This window comes from Rhea pennata, chromosome Z (genome assembly GCF_028389875.1).
Source record: "Rhea pennata isolate bPtePen1 chromosome Z, bPtePen1.pri, whole genome shotgun sequence".
Classification (NCBI taxonomy): domain Eukaryota; kingdom Metazoa; phylum Chordata; class Aves; order Rheiformes; family Rheidae; genus Rhea; species Rhea pennata.
Window position 1 is genome coordinate 1616509 of NC_084702.1, and position 26974 is coordinate 1643482.

At 40.8% G+C, this 26974-nt stretch overlaps 1 protein-coding gene across 2 annotated transcripts in view; it reads right to left on the reverse strand.

Moving 5' to 3' along the window:
- PAX5 (paired box 5) overlaps positions 1–26974 on the reverse strand; it is a 168370-nt gene that overhangs the window by 72637 nt on the left and 68759 nt on the right. For both annotated transcript variants that reach the window (XM_062599434.1, XM_062599435.1), the window contains exon 7: positions 3997–4126. In XM_062599434.1, the coding sequence (XP_062455418.1) occupies positions 3997–4126 (130 nt within the window). The remainder of the gene's footprint in view (positions 1–3996; positions 4127–26974) is intronic.

Below are 26974 nucleotides of genomic sequence, written 5' to 3' on the forward strand. Positions count from 1 at the left end.
TTAACAATTGTTTTTCAGATCCACAAGAATTTAACAAAAATTTAGAAATAAGGAAATTTGATCATATCCCTGTTATCTACATTAGTCACAGATCTGTGTCTTCTATGGAAAAAAACTGCCTAGCGTCCTATACTACATTTAAATTACTGGATACATCCACACTGAAAAAATTCAGTCACGTGCATTTTCCCACTTGCTTTATACTCATTTCAGCCTGAAATCCAGGAAGACCTATGTTTCATAGCCCTAGTCTCCCACTGAAAGCCATGACAAATAATTTAATGTGATTGCCATTCAGTGTACTCTCCTCTCCCATCCTTCAAGACATTTTTCAAGTGGACTCTGCCCACAATTTTGTTGTCTTTCTGCTCTCTTTTGTGATATGCATATAAAATGGGCAGAAAAGCTAATGTATTTGGGTTTATGGGGACATTAGCTTCAAGGCTGATCCCAAGAAAGAACATATAAGATAACACTCCTTCTGTGGTGTAGTTCCAAAGTAGTATGAGAAGAGTAAAGAAGCATTTATCTATATTTGGTAGAGTCTTAGTCTTCCTCTGAACAGTTGTGTGCATCAAACACATCGGAACAGAAACCAGCACATTTGACAATGCTTTTCCACCTTCTTGGAAGAGTAAGCAAGGTAAGGGAGGCACGGCTGTGACAGAAAAGTTCTGGCTTAAGAGAAGACCACGTTCCCCTATTCAAACATCTGCCTGAGGAACAGAAATGAAAGCCCGCTTCTGAACATACAGGGTTCATGTCAGATGCTACTAAAACGGAATGTACTTCTTGGGCTCTGCTGCAAGGGCGGTCAGCAGTCACTTCTGGACACTGCTGCTAATGCAAACTGACTCTCCCACCTGCTGCAGTCAGGCGCGCCTGTGAATTTGTCAATCTGTCTTCTGCGAGATATTGGAGAGCCAAACGAAGGTGTCAATTTCAGCGCCACTTTGTCTCTTCAAAGTGATAGCTACCACACCGGAATCAGCAAGCCAGAGCAGAGAAAATGCATCTGCAGGTAATTAGTAACAATCAAGAACTGCTCAGAAACTGCTGAGTACAGCAGTACTGAGCCAGGCACATGTCATTGCCTTGCAAATGGTGAGAGCACTCATGAACCATGGCAGCAAGCATTAAGAAAAGGGAAATATTTTTTAACTTAATATTTAATGTAGCATAAAAACGATAGAGAGAAATCAGATGTTTGGCTGGCAGTCCATAATACGAGGGTGGTGGATGAAGCAGGACTGAGAACCGTCATTAAAATTTTCCCTAGACATATTTCAGCAGGCAAGGGTGTCATGAATGCCAGTGTTTAATAGTTCTTTTCTTTTCAAGTAGTATCTCCACTGCTTTGATCTGCCAACATGCTAGGAAATGGGAATCTTACATTTTCCTCCAACAGTCATACAGGGGACCTTTTGATACTCAACTCTTGATACTGTTTTGTTATCCAAACCACGGCCTAGCAACAGGAACAATTAAAAACTGTAATCATATGACCTTATTTCTCAGTTTCATTTGCATTAAAACATCTTATGATACGTCTTACAGACTTAAGACTGACGAAATGAAGTAGACTTAGGTCTCTTTACAAATGACAGCCCAAAACTCTCTCCAGACTCTCATAAAAACTGGTGAAGCTTAAATTGCAAATATCATCATATCAAAAGTACTATCCTACTTTTCTTGGCCACAACAAAATTCATTTCTTAAGCTTTTGTATGTCTTTCTTTCGTTTATCTCAAAATATGAGGCTAAAAGCTCTCTGCACACCAGTAGCCCACTCTGCGCTAAAATGTTGTGTAATCACATATTTGCAGCTCTGCTTTACACAATCCAAAATAAATAATGTTTTCCACCAAAAGATTCTTCTGGATATTACAATTCACTCACCAATTTTTCAGAAGCTCTTGGCCTCTGGATACCAAGACCGTTAAAAAAGTATTTATAATCTAGTAACTTCTACAGGAAACTCTTCTGAGAAGTAAGGTCAAGCTATCAAGCCATTAGCACCATTGGACACAGAATTCTGGACACTTTGTAGAAATTTATCCTCACTTTTACAGATGAAAAATTGTTTGCTAAGCAACAATGAAAGAAAAGAAGTAGGAACAGAAAAGCCCTTTAATTCTTAGAAAAGACGGACTAATTTGTCCAGAGCTATGGTGGAAGCTATATCACTAAATGTGCCTGGCATGCATGTCTTTACCTAAAACAAAAACATAACTTTCTATCTCTGAAGATCTCAGTTATGTCCTCTCAGTTAAGTATGAAAGCCTCAGGACAGAGAGTGACTCTCCTGTATTGTGTGTTTCCATTACCACAGAGCTCAGATAATGTTTGGATCTTCCATGTGCTTCTAGAATTTGAATAGTACTAAACAAGCATTGCAGAGAAAGGAAAAATAAAAGACTATTTTTAAAAATACATCGAAAAGCAATAGGTTTTAAAATGCTTTTCATATGCTTAAGTAAATCTAGGTTTTGAGAATGCAGATGATAAAAAAATCTATAGTAATATCAAAATAAAGATATAAATACCTACTGTCTTGTAAGAAACATGTTTTGTTATAGCCCTGTCACATTCAAGACCAATGTCGGGTTTTATCTAGGCTTGTTGTCATAAAAACTGTTCCCTGTTCTCAGTGAGAACTAATAAATACAACATCTAGAACTTTTGTTCAAGTGGATTTAATGTCACAAGAAGAACTCAGGTAAAAAATATAATAATCTTTGCAGAGTCATTTCTATAATCAGTCATGCTTTAGCAAATACAATCAGCCAGCTCTACGCTACAGAACCAGACACTATGGGAGTAGTAATACAAGAAAATCACTAGAAATTCTGGAAAGATAAGGAGGAAATAATTTCCCCCATATTCTTTCAGCTGTAGATATATGTTACTTTTAAAGATCTGACGTGTAAGTACACAGAATCCTCATCTGAGGAAGAAACACAAGGCTTCTCATAAGCTGCCTTTAAAGGAGATCATGTTAGCTGCTGAAGGAGCCGTGCTTTGCTCTTCGATGTCCAAATATAAAGATCAAGCACGTTCACTGCATATCAGAGCGCTGTTGTGCTAACTAAGTTTAAATAATAAGTGAATTCTTTGCTAGCAGCTCGGCACCTTCACTTGACGGTTCTTTTGGAACTCCTGAATCAACACTACCTTCCTCCAGAGACTGGATGCTAATGCAGTTGCCCTATATGATCCAAGAACTTCTTTTCTGAGACTCTCCATAGGTAGGTCCACCAGAAGTTCTTTGCCAGCAGTTGCAGCTAAAACAGCCACTTCTATCAGTCAGTCATTCTTGCCCAGACCTCCTCCTCGCCTTGTTCTCCTTTCTAATTCCCACAGATCCTGAGGGACATACTTTTGTGATTCTCTTTCTACTTTGGTAATCTCCTCCCAAGTGGTGTGGGCAATCCTGAATAACTAAAATACCAATGCACATAGCAAATTCTGCCCATGCCTGCTAAAGAAATGCAGATGATGCTGTGTTGCTAGAGTAAATAGTTACCTTTTGGCTAAATGCTCAGCCTTAGTGCACAATTATAATTCCCAAAGTGACTCAAAATGCAGGTATTTGTAGGAAGGAAAAGCATCTAAAATTCAATTCAGTCTGAAATGTAATAGAAACCCCATCCAGTCAAAAACACCAGACTTCTTTATGAAAAACAAGTGATAAAATGCAAAAAGCACAGGAAAACATTCTCCTTCTCAGTTGTACATTGGCACTTAGGCTGTAGAGTTGGTGTGGAGGGGCATATCCTGTCATGGTGAAAAGAGATGTGTCATCTGTTAGACTAATGATATATACATGCCATTCATCTGACTTCAGACCAGCCTACTACAAAGTCACACAGCTACAAAGAGATTGTTCTGAGAGAATGATTACACATCTGACACAATTCCTTCATAAAGGGTAGCACACTGCATTTTGCATGCATACCCTTTTACATCACTTATCAGTGTTTGAAAATTCCTTACCTGTTACAATAGGGTATGACTGAGGCCCTGGAACACTAGCTCCTATATCTGCAGAAGTAGGGCTTGTTATATTGGCCTTCATATCATCTAATCCACCAGCTAATGATGCCATGGCTGAATACTCAGTTGCCTGGAAAAAGAAACAAAAGGCATCTTAGCAATAATAAAGTAACTATACAACAGTTTTTGCCTGTATGACAAAAGTAGAGAAAAAGCAGATGCAAAAGAAAAACCTTTTGTTCAGTTACACTGGCCCATTTCAAAGGCAATGCACATTTAAAACATGCTATTAAGTATTCAAAATAAATGGATCTGTACTTATCATTAATGTTTTTGGAGAACACCAATATGAGCTTCTTTATGAAAAGAAAAGCCAAACTAACCAACAGGAAACACAGCTTTCCTTACTGAGGAAATTCAGTAGAGCAAATTGAGGGCTGTAACGCCTGAATGAAAGTTATTTGTCTGTTAGAGTGACAAACACTTGTTCATGCTAGTTAACTTAAACCCTATTGCAGTGATTACTCCTGAAGAGACTAAAGAGCAGATGGTGACTGGGGTGTCTGGTTTCAGAGCTTCTCTTAGGCATGCAGTATTTCCTCATCATTTCGCAAGCAATGAAGCACATGTAAGTAAAGAAGTTTGCTTAATGGATGGATTTGTTGCCGATCATTTCCAAATCCAAGCGTGTTTAAAAACAAATCATCTGACTGTTTTAAAGAAGCTCTCACATATTATGGGAATTTTTAAATGTCATTAGCTAGAGCTAGTGTAAATGAGCACATGACCTCATAAGTCAAATTGCCACTGTCCTATGGCCTTGGAAAAGTCCATCCAGCTGTGACAATTTACAGCAGCTGAGGCTAACCCGTATGTTCAGAAGGTCTGTGGCAGAAAGTTTATCTTTATTGGCCTTTTTTCATGATTTCTCATTATCGGAGCCATTTACACAAAACTGGAAAGTTTTCTTTTGAAGTTCTCCTTCCCCTATTACTGTCTTCACTTAAAGTTTTAATTCTTTATTAGTGAGGTCATAATCATATCCATAACAATCAGAGAATTATGACTTCCAGTGAAGAATAGGCAGTAGAAACAGATGAACTTAAAATAACAATTTTAAGGATGATTTCCACTGTATTGCTGCAGTCTAAGTCAGTGTAATGGCCTTGAAGAATTGAAGTAATGCTGAGCAAATAAGGTCCCCATAATTTTTCACGTCACCAAATCAAATGTTAGCAATATTTTTAAAAAGAAAAGGGAAACAAAAGATGTTTTGAGTGGTTGTGATCGTCTCTAAAGAAACACTTAAACGCAACTTTCCAGGAAGTGTCTGAGCGCTCCAACACACAGTCTGAGGTTTGCCACATACTCAGTGCATGTTTTGCATCAGATACCTGTTTCTCTGCTGCTCAGATCTCAAATAGAAAGGAATTTGTATTGATAGCCCCAAATTAGCAGGTTTATATCAATAAAAGCATATTTCTCTCGAAGGCACAATCTGTATGAGGCACATGTCCCTTCTGTTATCTTGAAGGATCTCCCATACAAACCTCTTCCAAATGAGCATGTCAAATACATTTTGCCAACATAAATAGCTGCATTCCTTCTGCCCATGGGTGCATATTCCAGGGTTCTCTGGACTGAAGACTTCTCAGGAAGGACCAGTCTCCTATTCTCCTCCCTAAATTTTGCATTAAATTTGTCCTACTCCTCAGCTCTTTCAGCTTAATACCTTTTCTGAAACTCTCCTTGCCTTCATGTATTTTCATTTAATTTCTTTCTTCTAACATTTCTCACTGAAATGAGCTGCACACAGCTTTACTTCAGCTCCATTTCTTCTTTACCTTGACAATCACTGCCCTTGATTCAGGCAAATCCTCAAGTAACCATTCCCAATTGGCTGACACCAACAGTCATTCAGCCTTTTCTCTGTCTAAAAGTGCAACTAAAGAAAGCTCCTTTTCTGGTGACACTTTTAGTTCCAGATCCTATCAGAAAGTGTCATTAAAAGAAATCCTGTTTGGTTCTACGTATTACAATCCTCGAATTTCCTGCAGCTCACTTCAGCTCACCACCAATGGCCTCAGATTCTTCCTCTACCATTGCTGCAAGATGCTCTTTACAGCTATGCAGAACAGAGCACTTTGTACACATTTCGGCATTCCCATATCATTCCACATTGCCCCATGTCTATACTTCACCTTCCCTCTGCACTGGGTGTATGCACATTTAATTGTACAGGAGGGCTATTTAATTCCCTAAAGCACTAATCTGGAAAAAAATGGGGGCTGCAGTCTTGTAGAGTCATCTGGACAGCTGGTGATGTAGCAGCAGTGGGAAATGGGTAGGCAGAGCAGTGGGGGGAAAAGCTGTCATTTTGCTCTGCCAGGCTATGGTTTGATATTTCTGATATCTGAAGAAGAGCACACACCATTCCCTGTGGACATGAGTCCTTATTTAATTCCTGATGCTCTAAGAAAAATGTAAATCTACTATACTCAAAGCAGGAAATCTCTTCAGGGCTTCCTGACATATTCTGATCCATTGCCCTTCCATATGCAGAGCATGAATGTGGTTTTATGCCTATTAAAGGGGAGCTGATTAATTTATAGCTAGAGCATATCTGAGGGAAAGCATCCAGCTATGCCAAATGTTGGGTCATGTGCAGACGTGGGGCAAGTGGATGCAATTCTACTCCCCCTTTACAGGCAAAGGTAGCTGTATGACTCCAATTCCTTTCACAAATGCAACTATACAATACAATTCCCTGCCAGCAAAGCCTCAGATTTAAGAGTTTAGCGCAGGCTACAAAGATAGAGCTTTACATCTTTCTTCAGTTTTAACTGCCTCTTGACTAGTCTTGGAGAAAACTCTAGCGGGATTAGGTCTCACGTTTTAACTGTAATGACCTGAAAACATTACATTAAGTAAATTCAAATGAGGCTTGTCAAGTTAAAAAGGATTTATCAGTTCCAGTAACAGAAGCAAAAAGCTTGAAGGGCTTAGCATAAATAAGTACACTCACTTCTTGAAGCAAGGAAGATGGTATCCCATTGCTCCTTAATGTTACCTAGCATGGGAAGTTCCATTACACCTTACAATCTTTAAGGAAAAGTGTAACCTTGGCAGCGTGACTACGGTGCATGAAGCAGACAGAATCCAGTCTATTACTATTCTCAGCAAGGTTACGGGAGGATGAATGGAGAGGCACAACCAGCATAGTCCTTTTGCAAGTAGGGCTCTGAGTATTTCATTTACCTTCAGCTGTCTAGATCCTGAATCACTGGACCATCTTTTGCATGCAGGCGTGACTGGAAGTATTACTGTTTTTCAGCCTAGTTTGGAGGAAAGTCCATATTCAAGCAGCATTTAGCAGAGGACTACAGAATAAGGAGATGTGAGAAGTGAAGGCTTTCTGTCCCCTCCATATTTTCAGTCTAGGTAGTTTGTCACGTACTGGAGATGCCCTCCACTGCACCTCTCTTCCTCTGGCCCCAAGGAGCCATCTATTCCAGGAGGTAAGAACAAGGAATCACAGGGATTTTCCAGCCACTTCCCCATTCCCGTGACAAAAACTTCCCCTGTGCTACTATCTATTTTCTATCCCCAGAGCAATCAGCTTTACAAAGCCATCGCCAAGTGACTAAACTGACACCACATCTAGCTATACCAACCACATACAAGACCACAGCTTCTCCAGGCATCTATATGAAGCAAACACTGGCTGAGGGGCAGCTTGCTAACCACCAGCCTTCTCACAAACCAGTCCTCATAGCCATCCACGTGTTTTGAGGTACAAGCGGTGATTTCCCCCTTGTGTCCCAGCAGGCCTCCCTCGCCAGGACCTACATCACAGCCACTGCGACAGTCTGAGTTCCCGCTATCGAAAACATAGCCAGGACTGGTACCATGCTAACTTAGCAGCAATGAAATAGCAAATAGCAAAGAATAGTGCCTGTGCCAAGCTGAGACTGGTACGTGGTTTGGGAATGAAAAGGCAGCACGTTACTGCAAAAGTAGCTCTTGCCACTAAGCTGTAATATACTTCAGTGAGCCAATGGATCACCAGAAGCTTGATTCTGGCCCTTCAAGAACCAGGAAATCTCCAACATGGAGCAGCAGAAGAGCCTCAACCTCACCAAAACAGCCGAAAGGCCCAGTCTGGAATTCATTTCATCCCAGTGTGCAGAGCTGGGGACAGACTAACATTCTGCTCACATTCTGCTATCGTGTGTCCACTGCTTCACAAGTGTGTCCTCTGGAGTTTAACACAGGTGTACATAAACAGCAAAGTAAAAGGCAGAGAGGTCTAACAATGCCGATCATTTCATAGCGCTCCCCAAAGAAATGACAAGTTTTGCTGGTGGTGTAAGTTTGCAGCATCACGGGCACTCATTTCTTCTCAGCTCGTGGGGCTCACAAGGGGCATGTTAGCATCTTCTCTTCTCCACTAGCCCTGAGGCAGAATTCACCCCTGCCATCCCATGAGGAAACAAAAGAAAAAGCTCAAGGAACAGAGAGCTGTTGGAATAGCCTTTTCTCATGCCATTGCAACGTCACCCAGATCTTCAATCAGAAGACTTCTACCAGAAAAGACTTCCCTGTTGCCACTGAATGGTTGGTGTGTCCTCTAGTTGTTCTGGGGTAGGGCAGCAGAAGACATCTAAGATTTTTACTTCTTTGGCTTCTTCTAACCTGCTAGTCAGCACCATGGCCTTTCAGTGAAGAATAGCCAGGGAGATGAATTTCCCACTCTACCCAGGTACAACCAAAGTGCCCCTCCCTGCACAGTGGGGAGCCCGACCTGCTTGATATGTGAAAAAGCAAGAGTCGGGTGTTCAGTACTCTAGAAATTACCTGAAAAATGATTGTCTGCGGTTGTACCACGTACTGTCTCATCAGCATGGAGCACCACTGCCATAGCATGGAGGAGAGAAAACACAGACACGTGAAACGGAGAATATATAAAAGGAGAGAGTGAGAAGGACAAAACAAAAGAAGAAACTTCTGAGTAGCAGTACGAAGCTTTGTGTGCTTTCTCTTCCCCATCCCACTTAAGATCAGGAGGATGGGATGCTAGGCACCTTGCAGAATGATTCAGGGGCAAGTAGCAATGCAAATTGTACAACATCATTGACTTTTTCCTAATAGAGGAGAACGGGACCCTGAGACAGAGCCTATGTTTATTATGAATATTTGTGCCAGTGGCTACTTTCAAAAAGTTAATTGAGACAAGAGCAAAGGCTGAAGTGCGTTTACACATAAGCATTGAACTGTACTCAGGACAATACAGATTTTCATAAACTACTTTTCCAGCCTTCACGATCTGCAAGACTTTCACTATTACACTGTAAGTGCTTATGGCAGGAATAGCTCCTTCCATGTCCCATATGCAAACACCTATCACTGGCCCATGAGAACCTATGCACATGAGGATAAGCAGGAAATAATTAACCTTCGGATGTGCTCTACAATCTTCAAGAGAAGGCAAAACGTGCCCACCTTTCCCCATACTGCTTCTTCTACTTTCAGTTTCTCAGCTATGCATTTAGAGAGATGACCTCAGCCATCAAGACCAGGTTTCACTACACTGCAGTTCACTAGTAAAGTATGACCAGAAGTTACTCTGTGTAAGATGCCAGGCAGCTGGAGGGCAAAAGCTAGAAGAGCACTTTATTAGTATTTTTTGAACAATTCATGTAGCACAAGTAGAAGGCAAGTTCTAACCTCTCTTGCCTCACTATAATTAGTTGTGAGATCTCCCACCATTTGTTTCACCCTGCATTTTTTCTAGTGAATTGTAACCCATTGAAAAGTCAATATATCCTACATAAATAGCAGGGGTTTTAAATTCATATTTGAACTTTTATCCAAAAACAGAAAGCAAAGATGGATGTGCCATGAGGAGCAAGAAAGCTCCCCAAAGGAGACTAATTGTGAAATACTAAAGTGGGAAATTCAAAGAGATCATCCCAAGACTCCATGGTGGTAGACTGCAGGGGATTAGCCCTGTGGAAATGCTACGATCCAGGCTCACTGGCAGAAAAATACATTTCCCTCTGCTCCTTCTTCCCTTTCAGAAAGAAAGGAGGTATATGGTGAATGGGAGCAAGTAACTATCAAAAAGAGGTAGCTGGAATCCAGTAGGACTCCACATATTTCTTCTTCCTTAGGCTCAATTTTACAAATCACATATTCAAAAAAATCAAAGAGACACAAACCAATGTGTGTTACGCTTTCCTACCTGTAGCTTAGAGGCCTTCTGACCAACAGGGTTGTTTGGGCCACAATGGTGAAAGAAAAACTTTGTCCGGTACCACAGTGACTTAAATGGTCAAAGTAAAGCTGTAGGCCAGTAGACGCCTTAGCATTTTGTTTTGTTTGTAGTTTTTGTGCTGACAGTATGTGCTGCCTGCTTCCTAAGCAAACCAGGTTGTAGCAAGACGAAAATGGCACACACAGGCCCTTTGCTGCTGAAAATTCTTCTCCAGTTTTAGAAAAGGTGTTAACTCGAGGCCTTCCAACACTTACAGAGGCAAGAAAATTCTCTGCATAGCTCAATGTGTTCCTGTTTTACCCGGCCCTTGGGCATTTCAGACAAATACCCCAAACCTGATTCATACTGAAAACAGGCAGGCTCCCCCATCACGTATGCAAATGTCGAGACCAGAACATCTCTGCACGTTCAGATGTTTGTTCTTCCTTCTTTTTGTCCCCCTCACATATAAGGAGACAACGTCTCCTTCTGGCAGATGTTTAGCAGAGAATAAAGGATGACAAATGGCTCTTCTTTGATCACTTGCAGATGCACAGAAATATTAATAAAGCCTAGGATAAAGAAGCCCAGATATTCCCTTACACTCCAGGTCACTGGAGTGCCATCATTTATGACTGTCAAACATGCTGCTAACCACACATAGCAACAGAAAGTATCTCCATTGTCATTAGAAGAGCCCATATTTATTATGGCCTGGTTATCGTGTCATAATATTTTAAAACAAATAAATAAATAAAGGCAGAATTAGCACACACCAAGCAGGCTTTCCACCAAAACCCCCACGTCAGGCTCACAAGGGGAAAAAAATTGTAACATTAGGTATGGTTCAGAGAGTTCAATCCAAAGCAGCTCCAATTAATCTCTCCAGCTTTTCAGAAAGCCAGTGCCTTGTTCAGCTATATGAGCATTGGTGCTATTCTATCTTAAATTTTATGGGAATGGAACGTCATTACGAAGTCCTCTTCCTTAACCCCCTTAGTCTTGTACTGGAAATGCATCTGAAAATCTATTTATCAAAGCCTCTTTGCTGCCACCCCACCAGCCACCCTTCTGTTTTATAATTTGCATCACATTTCCTGCTCTATCTCACACTATCACTGAAACTATTTCTTCTTTGGAGTAAAACCTATTTACACAGCTAATTGGAGCTGAAATCCAATTTCCCTTTGTTTTCAGCAACATTTGGTTCTTACTCTCTTAAAAGGCATGAAAGTTTGATTTGAGCCACAGAATCTTTTTCCTCCTTCTTTTGAACAGGATGTTTCTAGATCTCCCTTTCACAGAGTGTGTATCTTTTAAAAAAAAAATTAACAGATGTGCTTCATTTTAACCCAAATACAATTAGAATTGTGCCAGTCCCCAGAAATTCCTTCTAAAACAGTGGGAATTAGCACACGCTGCCAGGAACACATTTACCATCATACCTCAGAATAACTGACCGATTTGTGACCTAAATTTTCAGATAATCTGCATGTGGGAAACCGTATGCTACATTTTACTTTTTCACGGAGAAGTATAAGCAGAAGCAGCCATTCTCAGCCTTTCTAAAGGGATCCCCAAATCCAGTCTTAGTGCCTAGAATTTACCTGTTGTTTTTTCTTCTATACATACAAATAGCTGTATTTCCATTCACTCTTTGTTTCTCATTTTCATTTTGTTCTAATATCTGCATGTAAATGTCTGAAAATAGCATCTGTAATTGAAGATTATGAAGTATAGCCAGCTCCTGACAGGCTGCTAAGGAAGATGGATTATCCTCATTTTTCCGTAAATTTTGTCAATTTTGGAATTCATAAGCTATCAACACTGATCAAAATGTGACCGCACAGCTGTGTCAAAAAGAAAGGAGCAATGACAATGTAGCTCCCATGTTCACTGCAAAGATTAGTTCTCCGGCCCCCTCCCCCAGGCAGAGCTGAGTACTGTGCAGGAATTATTCCTGGCTACTTCTGGTATTTACCCCTCCCCAAAAAAATCAGATAAATAAATTGAAAGTACGCAAATTCTCCGGTGCACTGATTCAAATCACAAAGTGTAATTTATTGCATGTTCTCCCTTTTTATTTATCCCTAAGTAGTAAACACGATTTCCATTCAGGGGGTTCGTTATGTTCCTCTCCTACTAGACAATCACAGCACACTTGAGGCAATTGTTTAGCCTCTTCCTCTCAATTTTCCCATTACTGGGAGTAAGTACTGTTGGGACTCTTTAATAGCCCGACTGCAGCCCATATCAATAACAGATGAGGTTTAATCGTCCAACACAAAAATTATTTAGGCTCAGTAAGGACATTCAATGTCATTTGCATAATGGCATTTCTATCCTGAGCACCTAACCCATCGCGCATAAACAAGGGCCTGGGACCATAAATAATAATAAATCATGACGTCCATGCTCCTCTTGCTGTAATAGGAGCCACTCTTTGTAGAATTTATTTCAGCAGGAAATGGGCACTGTAATTTTAAAGACATGTGGCATTCCACAGACTAGTAAATCACACGCGTGCACGCAAACACACACACACAAACACACACACACACCCCCTCTAAAGAAGATGCCAAGGGTGAACAACAAAAGCCCATGAAACAGCAGCACAGAAAACAGCTAGCACTTGTGGCTGAAATTGTTTTCTTTTATCTTTAAGCAGAGCTGGCAAATTAAATGAAAACAAGGCTTGAATAGTGTACATTGTGCCTGAGCATGACTGATATCATTTCAAATTTGAATTGTGACCTGTCTCCAGCCTCGGAGATTACCTAGAGTAAAATTAACTATAGTGGGGAGCAGTTATTTCTAACTAAAATGGGAAGTGCTTAACTCGATATACCTGCATGGATTTAAGGCGCAGGAGAGTTGTGTGCCTGAGTAAGCAGCAACAAACAGCGAATTAAACATGGTAAAATAGCAGAAATGTGTGCCAATTTTAACAAAGGCGTGGACAGAACAGGGAGAGCTCATACTGCAGAATATTAGAGAAATAAGGTAAACAGTAGCTATGATGGAGTAGATAAAGGGAATCTCTTCCATTGTCCAAAACTAGGCTGCTCAATCATTTTTTAATGGGATTTTAGCTATGTTGATCTTGATAGTCACCCAGATGAGAAAAGGGGCAGCCAGATCCACGGACCATATACAGACATGCCTCTCAGAATAACAAAGGAAGATTGCAGAAGTGGTAGCCACTGAACACCACGAAATCAGCAACCGAATGCTTTAAAACAAAAACTGCCCTTCTCTTCACCAAGCCTGCCAGGAGTGAAAGCTGGAGTCTGCCAGGCTTATACATCTGAGCAAACCATGCTTCCAAAGTTATTTTCAGTTGTGGAAGGTCTTTGAAGGTGGCATTTTGTGCTTTGTATGGCCATATAAAAATACATATACATATATATATACATATAATCTCAAAGGACAACCATTTGGATCAGGTAGTTCTGTACATCCTCCACATATCTTTGCATGACTAGGGAAAGAGATACAAATCTCCCGTTCATTCTCTCGGGTTTTTTTGACCTCTTTCCCCTTCCCACATTCCATTTTCTCTTCCAACGCATACATCATCGTGTATTTTTTCCTATCTCAGTGTAGATAGCGAGAAGAGAAAAATAATGTCAAACAGTGCTAGAACTTCATAGTTTAAAAGAGACAGCCTGTCCTCAAAAATGTAGAAGTGAAAATTACTGAGGTGCAAGTTGCACAGACAGTCAAAGGGCTATTACAAGACTTACACACAACAATCTACAGAAAAGGTAGATCAGGACCTCCTTCTCACCTTTCTATGTAAACTACTGGCTCCTGTTAGGCGTTTCTTGTTTTTAAAGCTGGCTGAACATCATCCTTGGAGGTTTGTTGGGCTGTGACCCATACATGTGAAGCATTAGCATAGCCCGGAGAAAGGGAGCATCCTACACTCTTTAATGTTTTTTTTTCATCCTCTTCCACAGTGAGGAGGGGTCACAATATTATTCTTATTTATACAGCTTGGAAACTGGGACAGCAGAAGCAGAGACATATTCAAGCTGCAAAGTTCCTGAGAGAGGTAAAAAAGCCGTGCCTGTCAGACTGGCTCCTTCCGTAGTCTGTAGAGAAATGAGAAATCTAGAGTAACAGAACTAGCTAAAATAATATGAGAAGGAAAAGTTAAGTCTGCCACATCCTGGTCTGGCAGTCCTCTGCACTCTCTCTACTTGAATTTCGGTTGGAAATTCTGATTAGAAGAAAATAAAGCCTTATAGACAGTCCTAGGAGATGCTTTTCAATTAAGCTTTTCAAGTCTTATTAGAAGTCCCAGTCACATGTTTGGAGGGGAAAAAAAGTAGGCTCTCTTTTCACTAGTTTCCAAGAAGTTTCTGTGGAAACTTATACGGCCTTTCTAAAACAAGGAAATTGAGATATACAACCCAGTGAATTAAGGTGGTTTTCGGCTTTCCAATTTTCACCCTTAGCAGGCAAATACTAAACATTTGAATAAGCAGTGACAGCATAAAAATAGTGACAGTCCACCTCTGATCTTGCTAAAATTTGCAAATTTTGTCTTAATATATTTGTTTTCAACACCTCACTTTTCTTTCCTCTCACAATATCAATATTCTTGATCTCCCTTGCCTTCTTTACCACTGTTCAGTCTCTGTGCTGTGCTTTAACAAGTTCTGCATAGTTTCCTTCTTATAATTTTCTTTCCAGCACTTCTTCAGTTTGGTTCACTGATGAATGCAAAAACTTCCTACCAAAGCCCACAGGAACTTCTTCCTAGTTGTTTCTTAGAACCACCATAAAATCTTCATCTTCTTGACATTGCATTCACCTTCAGCCCAGTCAATTATGCAATTATGTTCTTCTTGAAACATTATTTTCCCTTGACTACCTGTAACTTGCCCTCTTCCAATCTTCCTCCTCATTCTGAGAGTGCCTCCTCATTTTCTCTTCTCACTTTTGTTATGGATTCAGACAAAGCTGTTCTCATCTCCTTTTCCTTTCCCATACTTTCTTCTTTTTGAATACTCTTATCCACCTGTACAACTTAAATGATCACCTCACTATTCTTTTCCTCTCACAGTATCAAATGTGACATGTAGTCACTTCACAAATACACATCTATTCTAGATGTCTTTCTCACACCAGACTAAAACCTTGGCCTGCAGAAGACTAGCTGTCACATCAGGTTGAATGAAATGGAAACAAAACTCTCATTTCCTCAAGCAGGACTTCTCCCCATTGGGTTACATAGTTGCTGTGAACAACATCATCCACCCACCTTCCTGTTTCAGTGGAGCCACTGAGGATGATAGTTCAAGAGGAATATCTCTCTGCTGGCTGTGGAAGGAGATTATACAACTGGCTTAGACTATAATGCCTTATGATGAGTTACGTAAAGACTACACTACAGGCCAGATTGAATAAAATTGCAGAGAGGCACTGAGTAGAGTTTCTGATGCATCTGGCATCAAATTTTTACTGAATTTTCTGAGAACTCATGGTCTTTGAAGCTACTGATGACCACAGTACAGACTTGCCTGTACTTGGGAATGACAAGACCTTCCAAACTATGTGCTATGGCCTAGAGGCAGACACGTATCTTCATAAAGCATCAGGGATCACCCCACTTATAAAGCATTTGTGTACAGTTTGCAAACAACAAAAACAAAAAAATAGGCTAAGTTCGTCAAATAATTGGTTGTTAGATGTTTCTAGCATTCCACACATAATGTAAAAATAAGTGGGCTCTAATCAAATTATAAAAAGTAGTGCATTCAATACAAATGCAAAAAGTAGATTTTTTTCAGAAATTCAACACATACATAATCACTTTATGCCACTCATTGACGCAAGATATTTCTGAGGCACATTAATACTCTTACGATTCAAAAAGGAGTTAACCACTTTTAGCACCAAGAGTAAAAACTTCAGCCATACAAAGGGGAAAAGTGCATACTACTCTATCACAGTGGCTCTGCCTCTTCCACTAAAACACCTGGTACGAGAGAGTTTAGAAGAAAACGCAGCTAGTAACATTGTCAAGTATTTTCCCACTGAGAATATTAGCAGAAATAGGAAGGCACACAGGGAATGTTCATGAAGTTTACATCAGTATTGCCAAATGTTCTAAATCCACTGCACTGACTGCTCTTATGCCTGAGATGACTTGTGCAAAAATATAAAGATAATATTTGCATTTTTGTAATACTTTCAGATGAACTATCTCAAGGTAGTTCACAAATATTGTCTAAGATAATCATCAAGTAAATCCTTTCATAATATTGTCTATATTATACAGATAAAGAGACTCAATCCACAGAAGATAATAGCTAAATACCAAAAGAGACCACACTTTATAGATGAAACCCTTCCTACCACATCTTTTTGTAATTACTATTCTGTTTCACAGAAGCAATCTAGAAATGTCAGAAATTGCTTTCACACCACTGCAGAAAACAAAACAACAAAAACATTTTGAGTACTTTTCTAGGTGAGATAGAGGGGCCTAGAAATGTACAAAGTGATGTGCTAAGTCCTCCAAGTCATAGGCTGATGGAAAATATCTCTAGGGCCAGCCAACAAGTAGAATGATATTCAGAGTATGGGTGGAAAAAATGCCATTGAAGATAGCAGAGTTACATGAAACATTTCAGTTTCAGTGAAACATTTTCTTCCAGAAAGATAGTTCCAACTGGAGATGCTACTGTTGTAATAATCACCATTTTGCTGCTGAAGGTCCCTTCCAACATTACTGATTCTATGATTCTGTGATTCTAAAGTGCCAGCTACACTGAAGAATTCCGAGTGCTTCAGAATCATACTTAAACACACAAAAACTAAAATATAACCAGAAAACAGCCTAAGAAAACTGGAAGGGAATACCATTGTTTTATGTAAACAGAATATCTCTACCACCCTGGAAACTGCCCTTTTGCCTTCATTTTTAAGTCAGCAGTGTATTTTAGGGTCATATTTTCAAACTTTCCTCTGTAAGCACGTGGACTAGAGAAAAACTGTTCTCTTTAATGAAAATGTGAATATGACATCTATGGCTCTGTGACAATTTCCCTATAACGTAAGTACTTCGACAAAATATTTAGGCTTGGTAACACTTGAAAAACATTCATCAACCAAATAATTTGATAACAATTTCCTTAATTTTCTCTTTGATTTAATTATATATTTTAATTATTTAACGAGGTCTTTATAATTGGTCAAACACTCTTAATCAAACACAGTACTTGATAAATGCAGTTTTTCTGTCTGACTCCATTCAGTACTACTGGTTTTGGAAATCGATCATGTCACATCAACAAACTATAGACATGCCCCCTAATTCATGGCCCTGCTTGCATTGCGGAGATCCCAAAGAACTTCATAGGGGTCACCAGGCTAAACCTCTACCCAACATTGCCATCAAGAAGGCAAATTAGATGATTCCCACTTCACAGATAGCAAAAACTGTAAGAAAGCTAACGTCACTCCAGTGTTCAAAAGAACAGAAAATAAGGAAGACCCACGAAAATTTAGGTTAGCCAGCCTCACCTCCCTCCCTGGAAAGCTGATGGAACAGTTCATCCTGGAAGTCATCTCCAGGCATATGGAGGAAAAGAAGGGGATCAGGAGTAGTGAGCATGGATTCACCAAGGGGAAATCATGCTTAACCAATCTAACAGCCTTCTTTGATGGAGTGACTGGCAGGGATGATGACAGAGAGCAGTGGATGTTGTGTACCTTGACTTCAGCCAGGCTTTCAACACTGTCTCCTGTAACATCCTCCTAGGCAAGCTCAGCAAGTGTGAGTTAGATGAGTGGACAGTGAGGTGGGATTGAGAGCTGGCTGAAAGGCAGAGCTAAAAGGGTTGTCATCAGTGAGACAACACGAGAGACCTGGAGCTACTGGAGAGAGTCCAGCGTAGGGCTACACAGATGATCAGAGGTCTGGAGCATCTCTCTTATGAGGAAAGACTGCAAGAGCTGCACCTGTATAGCCTGGAGAAGAGAAGACTAGGGGAGATCTTACTGATGTCTATGAATACCTTAAGGGAGGGTGTCAAAAGGATGGAGCCGTACTCTTTTCGGTGGTGCCATGCAACAGGACAAGAGGCAACGGGCACAAACTGAACCACAGGAAGTTCCACACGAATATGAGGAGGAATTTCTTCAGTATGAGGGTGACAGAGCACTGGAACAGGTTGTCCAGTGAGGTTGTGGAGTCTCCTTCTCTGGAGATATTCAAAGCCCACCCAGATGTGTCTAACATGCTCTAGGTGACATTGCTTAAACGGGGGGTGTTGGACTAGATTATCTCCAGAGGTCCCTTCCAACCTCAACCATTTTGTGATTCTGTAATTCTGTGAAAAATGGAGTATAGAAAGATTAGGAAAATTTTCAAAGGCAAAAGAAGGCCTTAGATACTCCCTCATTCCCACCTTAACTTCTAACTTCTGTTGAATATTTAATTCTCCTTTAGCTCTTTGAACACGTCTCCGTATGCAACTTATATGAACTGCACTCAGGAGTCAGTGTTGGATCTGAGACTGGAGCCGGCTCCTGCAATATGGAGAATGATCAAAGAAAACCTCTTTTTCTTTGTGGTTAGTGTTATTTAATTATATTCTCAAGATGAGAAGAGCAGAGCTGAATCCTTCCCTCTACGTATTAAGCCACTCTCTTAACATATGAGTCTTTCATTTCAGATTTAATTATTTTTTTTAATTTCAGCAAATTCTGCTGTCATCAGACTTTTAAGCAGCCGCTATTCAGATAATCAGAGAAGACTTTTGAAATTGGCTTTTTCTCTGGGAGTGGCTTAGCTCTACAATTGCTCTGTGGTCATTATACAATTATTCTGGCAGGTTGTTCAGTTCACATCCCTGCTGAACAAATGGTATTATTACCAACCTAAACTGGACAATGTTTCCAAAATAATGGCATTCTTATGGAAATCCAGTATCTGCTCTGAGCTAATTGTTTATCCTCCTACTACAGTACAGTCAATGAACAGAGAAATGCCTTTCACCCCAGATAGCTTCTCATCTCGTCTTATATACTGTGTGAATCATCCTCTGTTCTTACTCTGCCAGCTACATTTTTCACATTTTCCATTGCAACTGTACAAAAGTTTCACTAAGTCGTATCATAAAAGCTGGAATGACACAGCATGTAGAGGGAAATCATAGACTCATAGGAACTCCTGTTTCTATGACTCACAGACTCCCATCTCCTGTTGGGATGGGCCTCCAGAGGTCTCTAGTCCAACCTCCCACCCAAAACAGGGTCAGCTACAGGCTTAGACCAGGTTGCTGAGGTCTTTATCCAGTTGGGCCTTGAAAACTGCCATGCGTAAAAAAGTGTTTCCTTATAACCAGTCAGAACCACTCTTATTTCCATTTAAGTAATACTGCCCACTGTCTCTCTACTGCTACTGTGCACCAACGTGAAGACCCTGACTCTTCTCACTCCTTTACCTTATCAAGATCTCCAGTATTCACAAGTTGTATTGGGAATATACTCTACGAAGCCTACCTATCTTGTTTAAAGTACCATACAGATGTAGATAAATCCTACAAAATAAGCTTAAAATACAAATGGTTTCCACACCAGAGCACGGAAATTCTACCTAGATACATTCAAAGCAAATGATCAACAATTACAAAGTTATGTTCAGAGTCTATGTGATATGGCCATTTACCAGGGACTAAGAAAAGAAGTTTTATTCCCACTCATCAAGTCCCAGTGCAAATCCCTTCCATTTAAATTTAATCTGTAGCAGGTCCCTTATTGAATAAATCAACAGGCAAGTTTATTTATTCATAGATTCTTCTTTCCCTCTCATAGGATTAACACAATGGAATGAAGTAGGTCCATTTAGCTATTGAGTAATCCTGGCTGACTGATACCATTCCATAACGTCTTTTTGCACTGAGAAAAACAGATTCAGGATGGTTTCACATCCATTTTTTTCCCTACACAAGTGGAATATCACATACATACCATACATTGCATGATGATCTTCCTCCTTCCTGTATGAGTAATTATAATTCTGCTCACCTTACTCGTAAATTATACCACAAAGCAATATTGAAAATTGGATGATCGGTATTTCACTGATCTCCTTCAGCTCCTGGGCAGAGTCCACTGTTTGCCTGGCTTCTGCCTATGACTTGTGTTGAAATGACAGGCTTTAGTTAACCATCTACTGGTGATATGAAACCTGGGAATAAAGACTCAGCTGAAGACAGCATTGTGTTTTTTATTTAAAACCCACTGAACTGATAGACTTGATTTCTCTCCCTAAACAGAAAAACCTGTCATTTATCAGCAGAGTACTAACAAAGAACAAAACTTGCTAAAAGACAACCACCAAATTTCAAGAAAATGTGGATACTTCTGTCAAGGCAACAAGAAGGGAAAGCTTTTCTAAAATTTCCCACTTCTATACAGCACTCATAAAAGCAGTGAGAGGTCTCCTGTAAGAGATCACTTGCATTTTTATGTCTTCTTGTCTTCTTCACTGTACTTTTGTTCTAAAGCTAGGACTGCAGGGCTACATATACCTCCTTTTCCACAGTCTCACTAGTACAATGCATCAGCAGGGCACTTTTAGGAAGCAGTTCAACACAGCTGAAACCTGCAGGAACAGCTCCGCTATCTAAATCACACACATTAAAATGATCCTTGTCCGCAATACAGGGACATCACTTCTGTGAGCATAACATATTTCAGATATGCAGAGTGCCGAAGTAGTGAGGTGAAACTTGGTGATGGGCAAAAGATTCCCTGTCTCTGTCACTTAACAGAAATAGTGCTAAGAATACTATTTTCAGACACGACTTAAACTAGTGCTGCCCAGACCCTCCAGCACACATGGCCTCAGGAAAAAAAGCACTTCACACACTTTCTAAAGGGAATTGTAATTTCTAAAGCACCCACAGCGCCTGAACACCAGGGAACTTGTCTATATTAAGTGCCTTCAGTCAAAAATGTTGGACCTTTGCTCTCATTGGTTTAGCTCTGCTTGTGAGGGGAAGCATTGGGAGCTTAACTGGGAAGCAGGGGCCACCAGCTGCTAACACATTAGCCACTGTGCCCTTTACTCTGCTCTGAGCAAGCTGCGTGTCATAAAACCTCTGTCTGCATGAGTGGCAGGATAACTAGGGGGAACACTTATGAGGGAAAGATTGCATTGGTACAGAGACATACAAAGCAAAGGGGGAAAAAAGTACGGACAAAGGAGATATTAGAGATCCAGACACAGCAAGGCTGGTCTCTCTCTCTATTTTTTTTTTTTTTTTTTCCTATCTTGAGAATTTATATTTTCACATCTGGTGTGATACCCAACAGCAACCAGGAAGAAAAGAAAATGGTAGTAAAAACTGGAAATACATTACAGTTGCTGAAGGAGCTATCTACTCATCTGTTTCAGGATTCCCTGAAGCTCTCTGACATTGGTCTTATTTTAATCCTGATTATGGGGACTGGGGCAGGGGGGAGACAGCAAGGACTCCTCAAGAAAGAGAACAGACCCACATTCCTCCCCATTTGACTCATATATTGTCCCCAGGCAAAGAAATACAATAAGGGGGATAACATACAGGAAGTAAGATGCAATAATCTTAGAGGAAAACAATGTAAGGATAAGCCAAGGCTGCCTCTGTCACTGTGACTTCTCCAACAGAGTAACTGCCATTGAGAGCTTTTTATTCTTTTAAATACACTCTGAGATCACTCTCACGCTCTCCTGAGAACAGTTACAGAGCTACAGATGGAGGAGAATCTGACATCTCTATCACCACAAGCCTCTGCTGCAGACCCTGCTGCACTCCCCTCAGTTGTTATTTTTCACACTGAGTGAGGGTTTGCCTACACTTTGCTGCTAGGAGGAGGAAGAAGCATACAGGCATAACCGTGTAACTCTTTTTCTGTTTTCCTCTATTTTTTCAGACTCCGACCCACTGCAGCAGGGTTCCAACAAAGGGACAGAGAAAGAAAAAACAGACTGCTTGTGTATTTATTTACACAGTAATAAAAAAATTCATATTGTGCTAGCACATCAAGGAAAGCGAAATGAAACTCAGGTTTTCGCACTCAGGGAGAACAATGCGGACAGCACATTGCACACCATGCAATACAAGCACCTGACAAATTTGTCCTCTTTCAGATACATTTTTGGAGAGTTTATGAGAAAAATTCTGACACCATACTGCTCACTAGTTCAGGACAAGATGTAGCAAGACTTCTCATCCACAGGCTCATGACCCTCAGGACCCCCAGAGAAAGTGACATCAAGGCCAGCTGCAGACATGTATATTCCTTGCTCTTTCCTGGGAAGCAGAGGGTAGATATGTCTTAGATTACGCCATTTGCATTTCTTCCCACTTCTTTGCTTATTCAAAGACCAGACACCTCATTCACAACTTCTATTCCAGACACCTGTGTGTGTTTGTGTGAGTCATGGGATGTTCTCTGGATAGGTAATGTGATGCTGATAGAAATTACCAAGATACATGATTTCTGTCTTTCCAGTTACCCTGGAAAACTCTGAGCCTTCACAACACCATTGTCATGCAATATATAAGGCTGTGTTGTGCTGTTTCATATCACACTGACTGCTATGACTGTCACCACTCAACATGACATGTCACAACAAGGTGCAACACACAGGGAATTTTATACAGTTTTCAGAAGCTTCCTCTCACACACAAAAACCTGCTTGTAAGAGAGTGTAGAGAGACAAGGATGTGCATGGGAGGTGCTGGTCAAGGGAGCTCTGCTTTCTATTACTCTTTTAGAAGAAAATGCTTTCTGTTCATTAAAGATGACCTTCAGCAGGAAGAAATACTGTGGCAGGTATCTCTTCTCCTTGACATTAAAACAGAAAAGAGCCAAAGGAAGAGGGGGGACATTCTTCTCTCCAGCAGATAAATAGAAAAATGATGTGTTCAGACATGAATTCAGACTCGAGAGCTGGATTCAGCTGCCCTTGCTTCAGTTTCCCTATGATACCACGAAGAAGTCACTGCATGCTTCTGTTATCTCTTGATGTGCATTGTATATGATACTGCTTTCTTTTTCCAACCCATTATCTATTTTCTTCCTCTAGATAGCAAGATCTTCAGGTAAGTTACTCTTTCACAGTCAGGAAGTGTACAAAGCATTTAGCCCTGTACTGCCTGTTAGCTCTTCCAAATACAACTGTAATGTGAATAAATAATAATCATACTGATGGTGAAAGGGAACAAGGATCCTACACAAAGCAATTGGATATCACATGCAGAAGGCCTAATTTCCAGAAGTCAATGAAAATTCAGAACTCTCAACCCCTGGTACATTTAGGATCCAGGATTCTGTTCTGCTGGTGTCACCCATCCAATATTTCTACAGTATAATCCTATTATTTTCGCTGGGAGATGATGGCCCTCTCATTAACTGGAGGCCCTGATTAGGAACGTCATCTCTGTGCTTGAAAGACTTTGTACATCGAACAGCTCTTGAACAATTTCCATCTTGAGAGACGGAAATAAAAGTAACTGTAGTCTCCAAAGAGCTATCTCCCTTTCACAGAGAAATACCCTGTGTTACAGCTGAGCAATCAGTCACTGTACTGCACTTTTTTTTCTTCTTTTTTTTTTAATCTAGAGGTCTCTTATTGACACAACCACACACAGAGGCTTCTCCACGTAATGGACCACCACCAAATCCTGCCAGCAGAGCACAATAACAAAAGAAGAGACAGAAAGGCCAGCAGTGAGCAGCAAAGCTATAGTTGCCTCTACAGTGTGCCATCTCTGGTCCTGGCACACATTGGTGACCAGGTGGGGATGCATTCCCGTAAGAAAGGTGGGGGTGACAGGGAACCTCTTTGCACCACTTAACCTCCTGCAACCCCTGAACTTTGGCAGGGGTCACAAGGACGTCACCACTCCCAGCTGCCATCGTTCTGTCACCCTGCCCACCACGGACCCTCAGCCCTTTCCATTTTGTAGTGGTATTGATCTGCTGGCAGCAATGGGCTGGATAATTAGTCAGGAATTAGGGTTTCTATTACAGCCAGGAGGCTGCCCCAGCTGATTTATCACCTGAATAATTTACTGTGATTGAAAGGAAATTAAAATGAACTCCATTTGACAACTGTGCGCTTTTATGGGTTTTAGTGAAGACTCAAAAGCCAAATTAATAGCCTAGTGTTGTTTAATAGTCTACTGAGAGTAAATATGGGAAGGTTTTTTTCTCCTGATGTGCTTTCTTTGGCTGGATTTAAGAGCTGTTTTTTTCCCCTCCCACCAATAAAGCCACCAAAAACAGTTTTACGGGAAGGAGACACAGCTGTAAAAATAGCAGAACTGCTTTTTCAAGCTTTTCCTTTTCCCCAGGTTTATTCCTGCCACTATTTGCCCTAATCCACCAGTTTCCACAGGTAAGAAAAATTGGGGCATTTGAATAAAAAAAAAAAGGAAATAGAGAATGTGCCTGCTGTCTGGGAGGACACAGGCCTGCTTTCGTACCCTGGATGGCTAATACCATCTCATTAGCCTTTCAAGTGTACAAAGCTGCACAGTATCAGAATCCTCCTTATAGACTCGATATAGAAGTAAAAAGTAAGTGCTAGCCATCACATAGACTCATCCAATAAGTCACCCAGACACTTTTACTGGCCACACGTGGCTTTGGATCAGGGATCAGCAGCCAGTGGGTTTAGACAGGATTCAGCACCTTAGTGTTGGAAGGCAGGTAGAATCACAGAATCAGTAAGGTTGGAGGGGACCTCTGGAGATCATCTAGTCCAACCTCCCTCCTCAGCAGGGTCACCTAGAGCATGCCAGACAGGGTTGCATCCAGGTGAGCCTTGAAGATCTCCAGAGAAGGAGACTCCACAGCCTCGCTGGGCAACCTGGTCCAGCGCTCCATTACTCCCACAGTGAAGAAATCCCCACCACCACCACCACGTTCAGGCAGAACTTCCTGTGGTTCAATTTCTGCCCATTGCCTCTTGTCCTGTCACCTGGGACAACTGAAAAGAGTTTGTCTCTGTCCCCCGACACCCTCCCTTCAGGTACTTGTACACATTGATCAGATCCCCCCTCAGTCTTCTCTTCCCCAGGCTGAAGAGGCCCAGCTCTCTCAGCCGTTCCTCATAGGGCAGGTGCTCCAGCCCTCTGATCTTCATATAGGAAAGCATGTAGGGATGAGCCAGCCACACACACAGCATTTTTCTTCTGTACTCTGTCCCAGATTACCACCTTTAGCTTCTTATTACTGCACCCAAGTGTCAAGAGGATATTGTATCAAGTCACAGATTACCAACCAACACTTTGCTGTGGGTACAGTTTCCTGGTCAGCCACTGAGATGTCATTTTTTAACTTTGTGTATTTTTCATTTGTTGCCAAATTACTAGATATTTGAGGGTGCTATTAGTTATCCAAATATCAACTGTCCGAGACTATCTCTAGATCCAGATTTATCTGCATTACATGTCATGAACATCAGCAACATGTCATATACTGCACGTCATAACATATTAGCACATATTAGCCAGGTTATTGATTTCTATCTAGCTCCAGAAAACCTCCATTCTATTCAGAAATGAGTATCAGAACTGATATTCAGTTTAGCTCTAGCTGAAATTAATGGGAAAACATCAGCAAGAGCCTGGGAATTACTAGTAGCAAGTGGTTCTCTTAAGTCTATGATCTACACAGTGGTGAATTTGGTCACATCATGTTATGTCTCATTATGGCCCTGATTTGAAGTCTGTTGAAGTCAACAGAAATATTCCTCTTGGCTTCAATGAGTATTCAACCGGACCCATGTGTGAAGCTGAAAATGCAAGAGACTCCATTTCAACTGTAGATAGAAATCCAGCATAGAAAATTTTCTTCTTTATTCTGAGGAAATTAATAAACCCTTCTGTCCAGTTGATTCTGTTGCATATACTTCATTTCACAATTTTCCATCGTAAAAGCATTACTCCTGCTCTTACGCCTACCAAAAGCACATCAGTCTGTAGGTTTTAACTTTTCATCTTATCTATTTTGACACGGCTTTCCTGCATCATTTTTTAGCTTCTTACGCCTTAATTAAGTTAGAAGCTATCTTCCACATCTTGATTCTCCAGGAACATCTTCTGTCAATGCTTTAAATGACAAATGCACTTGAATCAACTATTCACAGACACTTTGGAGGAAAAAAAGTGTCCCATTTTTGCCCAGCCCTGACAAAGTCCCTTTTTGGTGAGGAGAGGAAGAGCAACCTTGAAGTAAAACACACCACCACTAGATGTTGTATGCCCTCAGGGTTGGAAGACTGAGGTGCAGCTACATACCACCTTCTGTCCCTGCTGTGTGGTAAATCCTGGGGATAGATTTCCTTCAGTCTCTCATCATCTCTACCCTGTCTTATTCTAGAAGGGCAGTGAGGGGCCAGTGCAGCAAGAAGTGGATCAGACCCAGCATTACTAAAGGGAACAAAATCAACACAAGCAACAGCAGTAGTTTTAAGCAAGACTCCAGAAGCCAGAATTGAGGTGGGGTATCGGTGTATACATATGTACAGCAGTTTCACGGAGGTAAGAGTGCTGTCTATGCAGAAGGAAAGTGTCTATAGGTATTCAGAGGGGGGGAAATCAGGTTATGTGAGGGAATGGGCTTACAGAAAGAGTTTTGAGTCTTGGTAAAAGTACTAGAAGCAAGGTATTTTTGCATATAGATAGAGTAGATCCACCAGGA